The sequence below is a fragment of the Loxodonta africana genome, chromosome 10, assembly GCF_030014295.1.
Source record: "Loxodonta africana isolate mLoxAfr1 chromosome 10, mLoxAfr1.hap2, whole genome shotgun sequence".
Classification (NCBI taxonomy): domain Eukaryota; kingdom Metazoa; phylum Chordata; class Mammalia; order Proboscidea; family Elephantidae; genus Loxodonta; species Loxodonta africana.
In genome coordinates this window covers 118645274-118658105 of record NC_087351.1, presented here as the reverse complement: position 1 = coordinate 118658105, position 12832 = coordinate 118645274, and the positions used below count along the sequence as shown (strand labels likewise).

At 63.5% G+C, this 12832-nt stretch overlaps 1 protein-coding gene and 1 long non-coding RNA gene across 2 annotated transcripts; both read right to left on the bottom strand.

The window, feature by feature from the left end:
- Positions 1–2929: 2929 nt before the first annotated feature.
- On the bottom strand, positions 2930–7790 carry ZBTB42 (zinc finger and BTB domain containing 42). The gene has a single exon (XM_064293078.1). The coding sequence runs from the start codon at positions 7603–7605 to the stop codon at positions 6403–6405; it is 1203 nt and encodes a 400-aa protein (XP_064149148.1). The 5' UTR covers positions 7606–7790; the 3' UTR covers positions 2930–6402.
- Positions 7791–8282: 492 nt separating this feature from the next.
- On the bottom strand, positions 8283–12633 carry LOC135232637 (uncharacterized). Its single transcript, XR_010323251.1, has 3 exons — positions 11718–12633; positions 11131–11251; positions 8283–9996 (listed from the first exon to the last, which is right to left on the bottom strand). It is a non-coding gene; the product is annotated as an uncharacterized LOC135232637 (long non-coding RNA).
- Positions 12634–12832: the final 199 nt, after the last annotated feature.

The window sequence follows — 12832 nt, the reverse complement described above, 5'->3', positions numbered from 1 at the left end:
CCACTGCACCATCCCTGGTAGAAAACTGCAGCCCAAGAGCTACAGGGCCCAGGCCTGGGCAGAGCCAGGTCAGCAGCCAGCATCCAGCTCCAAGGCCAGGATCCACCCCTTTCTGGCCCCCCCGCTACTCCTCTGAAGTACTCAGCTATCTGCTGTATGCGTGGGTCTCCCATACACAGACTCCAGTTCAAATTAGTGAACACCAAACTCCAGGTAGTATGCCCCTGCTCCCCAAGTTTCCCTGATCCTCCAAGTCCACTGACCTCCCTGAGGTGCTGCATGTTACCAGAGCTGAGGCGGGGGTTGGGGGGTGGGGGGCAACACTGGCCTGCTTGCAGTCCCTGGTCTGGAAATGCCTGCAGCCCTCCCGCCAGCTGTTCCTGACTTCCCTGCTGCTGCTGCAGTGCACACCCACCCTTGGTAACCCCTGGTGGGGGCTCTCGGCCAGAACAGCTGCAGGCCCGGGGCAGCGGGAACAGGGCCTCACATGCATCACTCTGCCCTGCATCCAGGCTCAGTGCTCCGCTCCGTGAGGACTGTTATCAGAGCTTCTCGCCAGGCCCCTTTGGATCTGCTGGTGGTCCCGGAGACAAGATGGGCAGGGCAGGCATTACACGCAGGGGAGGCAATATAGCTGCGCTGAGTCCCCTAGGGCTGCTGAAACACCACCAAGTGAGGTCTTTAATAACGGACCTTTATTCTTTCACAGCTCTGGAGGCTAGAAGCTTGAGTTCAGGGTGTCAGCAGGGCCATGCTCCCCTGAAGATCCTAGGGGAAGATTCTCTAGGCCTCCCTTGGCATGTAGATTTGTCTTCACATGGCATCCTTCCTCTGTCTCTGTGTCTGTTCTCGTCTCTTATAAGACACCACTTAGATGGTGTCAGGACCTGCCACTCCAGTGTGACCTCATGTGAACCCAACTGATAAAATCTTTCAAGACCTTACTTCCAAACAAGGTCATATCCACAGGTGCAGGGGTTAGGACTTCAGCATATCTTTTGAGGGGGCACAATTCAACCCACAATGGCCGCCAACCCTTACGTGCTCATCGCTGGGCATCACCCCACTCAATCCTGCACCAGTTGTCTGTGATTATTCCTGTTCTATAACTGAGAACACTGAGGTGTTGAGAGAGAAAGTGACCTGGTTACACTGACGGAACTGATGCACGATGGGACAGGGACCAGGTGGTCCTGCAGGGCGTGGAAGTGACTAGGACTTGCAGAGAGGACTTGTTTCTGTAGGTGTGTGTTGGGGAGGTACAGTGGGCATAGGTGGGAAAAGTCATAGACCTCCTATCACGTAGATGTGGACTTCACTTCTGTGTGGGCAGGGGGTGGAGGTCGGTGGAAGGAAGTGCAGTGGGACTGAGAATGCTGGGGAAAGAAACATCGATACTGAAGTTCTACTAGGTGAAGAGGGTGGACGTCACCCATTTTCTTACCACTGCTCAGTTGAAAGGAGCCCTGGTGGTGTAATGGTTAAGCACTCAGCTGCTAACATAAAGGCCAGCAGTTGAAACCCACCAGCAACGCCACAGGAAAAAAGACGGAACAATCTGCTCCCGTAAAGATTATAGCCTAGAAAACCCTATGGGGCAGTTCTACCCTGTCACATAGGGTCACTACGAGTCAAAAATCAACTCGACGGCACCCAAAAACAACAACAGCTCAGCCTGACGATAATCAAGACGAGTTCCTCAACTTGGAAGCTGGTCAGTCTCTGTGGGCTCTTCCACAAAGACGGTGCAGATAGTGAAGATGGGGGTGATGCTAGTGGGGGTGGTGGTTATGATGGTTGTTGATGGTGGTAGTTATGGTGAGGATGGTGATAGTGGAGACAGGGAGGAGGTGGGATGGTGGTTATAGCTGATGGTAGTGGTGGTGAGGATGATGGTGATGGTGGAGGTGGCGGTTATGACAGTGGATGTGACGATGGCGGGGGTCCCAGCCCTGGGTCTAGGTCCTGGCTAGCTTGGCTGCCTCAGCCCCTCCAGGCAGCTCCTTGGTCCTCCAGCTTGGATCAAAGGCCCTTTACTTTGGGCCTATGCTCTCCCTAAGAAGCAGCTTGGTACCCGGGTGTAGAGAGCTGTGTGAAGGTGAGACCTGCTGGAGACCTCTCCTTTTAGCTCTCAGACAGTTTCAGCCCCTCCCCGGGTCATTTGCCCCGAGTTGGGGGGGCTTGGGCCCCTGTCTTCCCATCCTCCATGTGTCACTGCCCTAGTGAGGACCACTGCTCTCTTTCCCCGGTACGACCGTACCTGCTTTTCTAGGTTCGCTCCCCACCGCCACCTACCAGCAATCGTAGTGGACATCCTCAGCCAGAACTGACCAGGCTACTCCCTGCTTCAAGTGCTCCAGGGCTTCCCCAAGCCTGCATCTAACCCATCTGACCATGTCAGGTCACAGGCAGCATCCTGACATCTCGCCCCAGGGCTTCACCCAGAGCTGGCCCTCCACAGGGCTCTGCATTGTCCACCCCGCCTGGGGAACCTCTAGGGTCCCTCGTGTTCCAGAGTCTGACCTCCACACTCCCACCAGCCTTTCTGTTACTGCCCTGGAAGCCACTGTCCCAGCAGAGGCCCTGGCCCTCTTGGCAGGGGCCACAGTGCCCAGCCCCGACAGGCCTACAGTGAAGCCCCTGACTGTTGTGGAAGGAAGCAGCCCCAAATTTGCCACCATGTGACTCTGGGACTGCAGGCCAGTGCCAGGCCCTTCTGTGTGCCTCAGTTTCCCACCCAGCCAAGGGGGTCAGGCTGGATGGCCTCCAGGGAGAGTGCCAGGAGGACCACTCTGCCCAGGAGCAGAGCCGACAGCTGCAGTGATGGCGCCAGTCATGAACTGGGTGTGAGCACAGCTGGGCAGGCAGCGTGGCCCAGGACCCCCCCTCCCTGGATGCCCTCTCCCCCAAGGGACCTCCAGACCACCTGCATGGTTGGCATGGCAACAGCCTCCCCCGGGGTTTGAGATGGCCGAGTCACAGGCCCAACCAGCTGTATGGCGGCATCTCCCTGTGGGGTGGTGCTCTGCTCCCACCAACACTCAACGGGAGGAAGGGGACCAGGGTCACCACCTCCTAGAGCAAAGACTTGTATTTGGGGCCAGGATTGGGAAGGACACCAAAGTTGGCCTGAGAACGGGCAGGCCCTTCTGGCACCACCTTGGCTTCACAAGACCCTGTGGCCAGCACGGCCCTGCCCCACCCTCAGCTTGGACCTTTCCAGGCCAGGCTGAGAGGGCGCTTCAGCCAGGACAGTGCTCAGGGCACCACAGAGGCTTTTCTGCCTCACCTGTTCATGGCCTTGCACGGAAGCAAAGCCCACGGGAGGGTCAGGGAGACACCCCCTAACGCCCCCTTGCAAGGGGGAGGGGGAGCTGGAACTGGCCACCCTGCTCCGTCAGCCCAGGGCTCAGCTGGCCTGCCTGGGGGATGTGGACAGCTCTGGACCCCACCCCAGCTGGGGTGGTTGAGCAGGCAGGGTCCCCAGGGGCTGACAGAAAGGAGACACAATAAAATCCAAGCCTGGCCCACTTCTTGCATAGGGGCCTCAAGCCTGAGCCTATGGGCTATCCCACTCTGAGAGGTGCATGTAAATGGGGTACAGAGGTGGGAGCTCGGCTCCCCCCCACAACCAAGGGTGTGCATGCTGCGGCTGGGCAGCCAGAGGAGGGAGAGGCAGGGGGGTTGGGGTTGTCTTTGGAAGGAGGTGGTGGGGGGGAGATGGGGTAGGAGGAGGATCCTCCCTCTGCGGCCACCAGGACCCCAGAACCAGGAGGCCCCAGGCCCAAGACCCCGCTGAAGGCCAGGATCCCTCTGTGGGCCATCCTCCTGCCCCTGGGCAAGAAGCCACTGGGGCCTCCCTGTCCCACCCCAGCCTGCATCCAGCAGGGACAGGGACCCTTTCCTGACACAAACCTGCCTCCCTGGGGCTCCGCTTGGCTCACTCAGGGTTGCATGGGCACGAAGCCTGGGGAAAGATGATGCGCCACCTGTCCTCAGCCCTCCGCTGCCCAGCCCCACACACAGCACTGCCCACCTGGGCCCTCCACCCCTGGCCTGACTTCTTCTGCCCCCATGAGCTGGACCAGCAGGGCCCCCGCCCTAGCCCAGGAATAATCAAGCCACGTCCACCTGGGGTGGGCTTTATTACCATTGGCAGCATTAGTGAGGGCGTGATATAAGACCTACCCCTTCCCAGGACGGTCACAAAACCTCCTGCCCAATGCCGGTGAGGGCAACTGTCCTCCAGGGTCACCCGTGGGCCAGCCCTAGCAGCAGTGGGACTGCCTGTAGGAGGCTGCCTGGCCCCAGAGGACTGGCACAGCAGACCCACCAGAAACAGGTCTGCACACACCTCCAGCACACGCTCCCCCACAGCACACGCCCCCCCCCCCACAACTGGTGCACCAAATACATACAGTTCCTCTGAACCGTCAGTTAGAGAAGGAAAACCGACCACTTCTCTCACGTTAACTTCACAGTGACTGTGCGCAGAAGACGGTGAATCCAGTGTTGTAACTGGGGGCGGTTTCCCCACCCCCGGAAAGTAAATTGCTTTCCCCACAGAAACAGCTGGGGCAAAGCCAGAGCCCAGCCCAGTCTCCCCGCTCGGAGGGTGGTGTGCCCCCCTGTCTGCAGGGCTGCCCTCAGACCCTGCTGTTTGCTGGATAAACATGCACATCCACGCACACGCATTCACACTCACACACACTCACACATGCTCACACGCATTCGCACTCACACGCATTCACACTCACACACACACACACACGCTTGGGAAGCCAGGTCCCGGAGCACATCACACCAGTGCAAAGCCCCGCAGACCCTTCCCAGGGGTGGGGGCTGGGGACCAGGACAGTCACAGCAGGCCCCTCCACCCAGCTGTCTGGTAGAGAGGAGGTGCTGCATTCCCAGGCTGGCCGCCACAGCAGGAGAGCCGGGCTCACAGCAAGAGGAACCACCCATCTGTCCATCCCTGTGACGACCGAGATAATTTCCCTCCAGAACGGGCCGACTAATAAACACCTCAAGTATCGTCAGGAGAAGAGAAAAATAACTTAGCAGGACTTTGTCCTCAGTGCCATGTCCAATCAAGACAAAAATATCCTAGGCGGTCTATGGAAAACCATGAGCCCAGGAGGCTCAGCTGTGAGCAGGACCCCGGAGCTGGGGTCTCTCCTCGTCCCCTGCCACAACCACACAGGTCACAGCAGGCAGAGGTGTTCGTGAGTGGGCAGGAGAGGCAGGCCATCCAGATCAAATGCAAACACCAGCCATTCTCATCCAGGCTGCGGGGGAGGGGGGACTTGTGTCCCTTTGGAAGCATAGGGTTCTTCCACCTGAGTTCTCCATGGAGAAGGGAGCCCCATGCAAAGGGCACGCCTCGTAAGGTGAATAGCCCTTGGCTCCCTCGCCCAGGGCTTTGTAAATAATCAGACCCAGAAGGTGAGTGAGCCGGGAGAGTGACGGTCAGGGTCAGGCCCACCCTCAGCTGTTCCCAGCCATGGCCCTACCCCTGAGGTGCTCAAGGCGTCCAGCAGGGAGGTGGCATGGCCCACTGCCCACCACAAACATCTGGCAACCTCAGGAGGTGCATTCTGGCACTAAAAAGAATCAATCCCCTAACCCCTGCTCTCTGCCCGGTCACTGTGTGGTCAGGGTGGCACGTTCGAGGACAGGGAGGCGCTTACCCCACCCTCTGCTTCCTTCGCCTAGGGTCCTCACCAAAATGAGCCCTAGAGCCACTCAGCTGCTAGACAACTCTGCTCTTGACAGCCTAGAGACCCTGCTGGGCCTGGGCCCCTTGCAACACCAGCTGTGCCGGAAGCCCCTGCTGGCATGTGCTGTGCCCCGGGCTGCCCCAGCAGGGGCTCCTGCTGTCGTGGCCCCAGGAGTGGCCTGCTTCTTCCCTAGGGGCCGGCAGGCAACTCACTCCAACAGCTTCTCTGACACACACATCCTTCACCTAGTGTGGTGCTCAGCTCCCAAGAGTAAACCTCGGTGTGCCAGCCAGGCGCTCCCTCAGAAAGACACATGCCACCTCTCACCGAGGCAGCTGGAGCTCAGTGCCCAGTGGACACACTCGGAGCAGCAGGAGAGGATGAAGAGAGGAAGTCGGTGCCAGGGGCACTTCGCAGGAAGAACCAGCACCCACTGGGTGCCATCTCCGCATGTGGGCTCAGGAGTGCGTGCGGGAGTGTGGGGTGGGGGAAGCACGGTGTGGAGGAAGGGTGCCCGAGTGCCCCCCAGCCCTGCATCCGAGTCCACGTTCCCGGAGGCAACATGAGGGAAGCTGTCCAGGTTTGGGGCTTCCACCCGGCCTGAGCCTCCGTCCCACAGGGGGACCCAGTTTGGGGGACCGGTCCCTTCCCTTCCACCCACGCCGGGGGGGCTCAGGGACCGTCACAGCAGCAGGGACTTGACGAGGCCGCAGTGGAACTTGCGCACGTGGCGGTAGAGGTCCCCGGACTGCGTGAAGCGGCGCTCGCACCAGCGGCAGCCGTGAGGCTTCTCGCGCGTGTGCACCACGGCGTGGCGGCTCAGGTTGTGCGAGTACTGGAAGCTCTTGCCGCACTGAACGCAGGTGTAGGGCTTTTCGCCCGAGTGCGTGCGCTCGTGCCGCTTCAGCGTGTACATGCAGGAGAAGGCCTTCCCGCACAGCGGGCACGTGGGCGCCGCGCCGTCGGGGGACAGCCGGACCCGGGCGCCGTCGCGCTCGCGGAAGTGGGCGCTGAGGTGCAGCTGCAGCACATGGGCGCTGGGGAAGAGCTTGCTGCACAGCGGGCAGACGCGGTGGGGCCCACCCGGCACCCGCTCCGTGCCCCGCGCCCCGCTGACCCGCAGAGGCTCCAGGTCCGCCGCCAGGCGCTCGGTGGCAGACGCACAGGGGGGCGACAGGGGGCTACCGGGGCTCTCGGGGCCGCTGCCCTCCTCCTGTCCCGACAGCGAGTCCTGCTCGGCCTTGACCAGTGGCTGGGACCCTCGCTGCGGGCGGCTGCAGGGGTCTGGTTGCGGGACGCGGGGTGGGCGCACCGGATCCGGCCTCGGCTTCAGCGACAGGTCCAGGGCCCGGTCGGCCTCTCCTGGGGCCTGCCAGGGAGGTGGCCGGGCTGCTCGTGGGGGGAGGGCGGCCTTGGCTTCCACCGCGGGGACCCTGGCCTTCCGGGCGGCTGGGCAGAGGTCAGGGGTCCAAGCGGGCTGGGGGCACGACGGCTCGGCGCCTGGGGCCTCCGCGCCCCGCTCCTGATCCCGGAGGCGGCCCTTGCACACCTTGACAATGTCGTACATGTGCAGGTAGCTGGCGGCGGCCAGGACGTCCTCGACCGGCAGCCCGCGCAGATCCAGGCGGCCTTCGTACATGAAGTCCAGCAGGCGCGCGAAGGCGGGCGCCGTGACGATGTCGCCGTTAAGCCGCACCGCGTCGCGGCCGCCCCCCGGCCGGTCGCGGTAGAAGAGGTGGAAGTAGACGCTGCAGGCGGCCAGCACGGCGCGGTGGGCCGGGAAGCGCGCGTCGCCCACCAGCACGGTGCAGTCGCACAGGAAGCCCAGCTCGCGCTGCTGCCTCAGGCGGCCCAGGAGCCGCCCGCCGTGCCCGGGGAACTCCATGCCGTCGCCGCCGCCCGCATCCCCCGGCGCAAGGGCCGGCGGGGAGGACGCGCAGCCGCCGGGAGCGCCCTGGCACCTGCCCCCGAGCAGGAAAAACTCGGCCGAAAGTAAACAGAAGCCGCCGCGCGGCTGGGCGGTCCGGGGCGGGGCGCCCAGAACTCCGCTCCCGCCCGGGCCGCGCGAGGGGAGCGCGAGGCGCCGAGGCTCCGCCGAGTGCCGCGCCGCCTCCAGCTGGCCGCCCGGTCCGCCAGCTGCGCCGCCGCCCCATTTAAGGCAGCGCGGCCGGGAGCGGGCCGGCGGCGGGCGGAGCCGGCACCCGCCTCCCTCGCCCTCCCGCGGGGTCCCGCGGCGCCGAAGCCCGAGCCCAGCAGGGCGGGCAGGCGCGGGGCGCGGGGCGGGGGTCGCGGGACGGGGGGCGCGGGGCGCGGGGCGGGGGGCGCGGGGCCCGGGGTGCAGGGCGCGTCCCCCCAGCCGCTCGCCCCGCCCCGGAGGGAGAAGACTCGAGGCCGGGGCTAGAGGGGGCGGACCCAGGCGACTTCCCGGAGCGGCGGAACCGCTGAGGTCACCTCGCCGCCCCTTCCCTGCCCGCCCCCCTGCCGCCCCGCCCGGATGGGGCCCGCGGGGCGGGGGCGGGGCGCGGCGGGGAGGGGACCCTCTCGCGATACTTGCCGCCTCGGCCTCGTGTCGCCCTGAGGTCCTGGCCGCGCCCGGCCGCAAAGGGTCCCCCTCCGAGGGCCATCGCCTTCCCCAGTCCGCTCTGGGACAGTCACCCGAGGGCGCAGCCCGGACCGCAGACTCCTGGCAGCACGCGGGGAGGCAGGGCTGGGATCGGGGAGGGGGCGCGTGGGGGGCAGGGCTGTAAACTGAAACGACTTCATCCCTTCGTGGGAAGCCCTCTTGTGAATTTATGTCATCTCAGGTGGGACACTCGTCCACACACTCACGTGGGATCTCGACCTTGGCGGCCCAGAGCATGGACACCCACCCCGCAGCAGGTCCTAGCGAGCCTCTACTGCTGCCAAGGCGGCATGGGGTACAGGACACGTCCCAGCAAAACGGGGTGGGGTGGAATCGGAGGGAGGCCTTAGCGCCTTGGAAGCCCAGGGCAGGCAGGAAAGTCTGGGGGGTGGGGAGTGGCAGCCGCGGGAGGGAGTCGGCACGCAGGGGGCTGGGCGTTCCAGGTGGGAGGAGCCGGCGTGAAGGTGTGAGAGACACCCGGGTCTGTGGGAGATGGAAACCCCCACAGAAAAGGGTGGGGGTTGGAGAGGTTGGGGTCCCATTGGGAGGTGCTGCTGGTCAAGGACCTGACCAGGAGTGCCCTCGACCGGGCCCATTTGGAGGCACCGGCTAAGCTGTCTGTCCCCACCACTCATGTCATTCTCGAGATCACTCAATCCTGTGCTCGTCCAACTCCGGTTTTGGTGTGACGTTAGGTGAGGGGCCCAGGGCCACACAGTGGAGGGGAAGCCCCAAACCATGGTTCTAATCTGGGCAGCCTGGTTCTGAGTCCCACTCTGCACTTCATGGAGCCCAGGAGGTGAAGAGGGTGGTGTGGTTATCCAGACGGGGGTAGGGGCTGCGCTGGAGGAGGGACCAGGTTAGAAGGATGGACCCCCGCCCAGTGGATCTGGGGAGAGGAAGTAGTGGGAGAAGTCAGGAGCCTGGGGGGATGAGGTGAACAGCTGTGATTTGTGGACCCGCCAGGAGGGACCAGAGCAAGGGGAGGGGTCTGGTTGGAAGCCAGTGGTTTGGGGGCCTGAGGGGCTCTGGGACTCAGCAATGTGTAGACCTGAGTGCGGTTTTTATCTCCTGTGTGTGGAAAGAAAGCACAAACTTGTACTAAAACTCTGAACTTAAAATCCGTCCCGGTGGCCTGTGTTTTTATGTGCTAAATCTGGCAGCTGTAGCTTCCAACCCTGGAGTCACTTGCCCGAAAGAGCAGAGGGGCAGCAGTGCCCTGGCCCCATCGCCCTCCAGTCTGGGGACACCTCCCTCAGTCCATTGAAATAGCCCTGCCCCCTGCCTCAGCCTTCAGCAGGAAGAGCTGAATTCAAAGTCAAGTTCAGAGTGGGATAAGCCTACCTCTGCGCCACCGGGCCTGGGATAAGACCCTTGGAAGCTCTTTGAATCTGCCAAATGGGAATGAGTGCCCCTCAGGGGGTCTTTGTGCAGATTAAATGCCTTGCGAGGCAGGTAGCAGGCTCTTCCAGAAGGTTGTTCCCCAGTTAGTCCTTCCTGGCTCCTCAGTGGTCTGTATTCCCATGTCACCTCCTGCTGGTTGAGATCAACCTCCCCAGTGCCGGTCTGCACTGCCCATCCCTCTGCCTTGGTCTTCTTTGGGGACTTCATGTCATGGATCTGTACATCTGTGGTCTCCTGTTCCCCTGCCCGCTGAAAGGTACCATTTTGTTCACTGTCAAATCTCTCCCTGGTGTGGAGATCGTGGCTCCTGGCCACCTTGCCTGTGCTGCTTCCTTTGGCCCTCGCCCCTGTGCCCAAGGGGGAGGAGGGAGGCCCCTCTACGGGGCTCTGACAGCCCCTCTTCAGGCCTGGGAGTGAGGCCCTGGGGTGGGGTGGGGGCGAGCTGAGCAGGACAAGGAGCTCCTTTGGGACCTGACGGGTTGTGGGGTGCGGGGCGGGGAGGTCAAGGCAGGTGGGGACCTGCCTGCAGGAACCCTGGGCTGGGTTGGAGGAGGCAAGGACTTTACTGATTAGGGGAGAGTGGGAGAGAAGCCCGGCATGCTGAAAGTCTGAGTTCAAAGCCCCCGTAGTGGGGGAGGGACTGTCCAACAAGTCCAGGTGTCAAGGCTACCACCATGTGCCCCATGGGCATCAGGAACCCCCTGGCCTTGGACCTCGGATCCTTTCCCAGTTGGGTGAGGTCCGAGCATGACAGGAGGCCGAGAACCCCAGTCAGTGGTCAGTGGGCGGCCCAGGCAGAGCCTCCTGAGACGCAACGCGCAGGCTGGGCCACCATCTGGCCTGGGGACTGCCCAGAGGCCCCGCCCTGCAGCTGCCACCGAGACTAGCAGCAGCCTGGCTGCCTGCCCCGCGAGATGCCCCCTGACGGCCAGCAGCTGCAGGGGTGACAGGGCAGGAGGCCTGCTCTGGGAGGGGCAGGTGGAGTGTCCTCCAGAGGGGAGGGTGTGAGGCAGTTTTTGATGGAAACATCTGGCCAAGGAGCCCTAGGTGGCCTGGCAGTGGCCAGTGGAGTTAGACGGAGCTTTGCTCTCCTGTTGTAATTGGGGAGGGGGCCGTCCTTCCCTCGAGGAGGCCAGAGGAGGTGGGACTGGCCTGCCTGCTGGAGTGCCAAGTCATGGGGGAGACAGGCCCAGGCAGAGGTGCACATGAGCTGGGGCAGTGCTCAGGGCTGGAACAGGCGGGAGGCCTCTTGGGGCCCCACCAGCCGCTGGGATATTGTGGATCCCTGTGATGAAGCCATTTCCCAAATGGCCAGTGGATGAGTGGCCTGAGGAATCACACCTCTTCCGCGACAGGGCGCCCTCCTGCCCTGGCAGTGCTTACCTGGCCTGTCCAGGCTCAGCGGGTTCCCCTCCTCCACCTCTGCTGAGCCCCGAGGGGGTGAGGGGACAGGTAGGACGTTCCTCCTGAGATGGGGAGCAGTGTCCAGGTGGGACAGAGGAACCTAGGGGACCACATGAGGGTTTGTTGGGTGAATGGTGAGTGATGGACAGACGTGGGACCCGCCGGCTCTGGGGGATCCTTGGTCAGCATCCAGCCCAGGCAGCAGAGACCTATGACTTGGGCCCCTGGATGCAGGGCCCTGCCCGGAGTCTACATGGTCTGAGCTGGGACAGCTGTACTGGGGGGAAGGGGGAAGAGGGAGGGTCGGAGGTGCTAAGGGGAGAGGCTGGGAGCTGGGAGCCCCCTGCCCTTCTCTGAGGGGCGTCCTACCCTTGTCCAGCCCCGAGGGGCAGGGGTGGATCCTTATCTCTGCTGTGGACAGAGCCTCGTCCCGGGCACACGGCTGGCTACACCTGGCTGCAGGTGAGCCTCTGGCCAGAGTGAGTGTCCACACCTCCCTCCAGCCCGGGCTGAACTCTGACCCTGGATGAAAAACAAAAATGACCCCCCCCCACCCAAATACTTACCACCCCTGATGGTGGCTCCTAAGAGTCTTCCTTTCACAAAAGGGTTGTTATCGACTGGAGGCCTCGGGGTGGGGAGTCAGTTGGAGAAACTGGCCCAGAGAACAAGTGTCTGCAGGTGAGTCATCCAGGTGTTCCCAGTCTGCGGGGAGGGGGCTTGGGCCCCAAGGCATAGGACACTACACGGGGCCCCCCTCTGGGCTGTGAGCCATCCCAACCATCACAGCCCTTCTCTTGAGTCTGTACCCCCTTCGCCACAAGAGCCCCAGTTCCTCTGGGTGTCTGCCTCCAGCTCAGGACCGGGTGGCCAGACAGGTATGAGGAATGAAGCCCATGAGCTGGGAGGTGCTGGTTGGATGTCCTCTATCTGGGCCCTGAGACCCCCTTTCTCCCCTGTCACCACGCAGAACCCCCTCCTCCATTCCCTTTTGGAACTACCCGCTTCAGTCTCTTCCTCCTAGGGGGGCTGCTGGAAGCCCCTTGTAGGCACTGAGGGCCTGGCTCCGGTTAATGGAGGCCCAGATCATGGCCAGGGGCACGGTGGGCCTTCAACACACAGGAATGTCAGCCTCCCCCCAAAGCCTGTCCAAACTCCAGCCCGCATTCAAGGCCCGCCTCAAACAGGACTTCCTGGGGCCCCCATCCCGCCGGACAGGGCTGCTGGAACGGGGCCTCTCTGGACATTCTTGTCCCCCCTTCAGGGTGGGGCTGGGCCCGAGGGCACCGCTGACAGTCAAACCGACGCCCCCCACGGAGGCAGATCCCCAGGATTCGTCCCTGACCTTCCTCCCCCGCCCGTCCTAACAGGGTCATGGCAGTTCCGGGCCGGGAAGTGCGGGCGCACTTTGCAAACAGGGAAACTGAGGTCGGAAGGACGGTGCCGGAGAGGCTGGCCCCGCAGCGGGCGCCGGAGGGCTGCTTCCTCGGCCGGGCGCGCTGGGGCGGCCGGCGGGGGCGGCGGAGGCGGATGTGGGCGGGCGGCTCCGGGAGGCGCGGGGCGGGGAGAGGGCGGGTCGCGGCGCGGGCGGCGGTAGGACCGAGCGCGGCGGGCGGCCCGGCCCAGCGCACAGCCCGGAGCACCGAGCGGCCGGAGCACCGAGCCCGCGGCGGCTCCGCGA

Excerpts from the sequence above, each read along its gene's own strand:
- ZBTB42 (XM_064293078.1), bottom strand. The coding sequence starts at position 7,605 with ATGGAGTTCCCCGGGCACGGCGGGCGGCTCCTGGGCCGCCTGAGGCAG.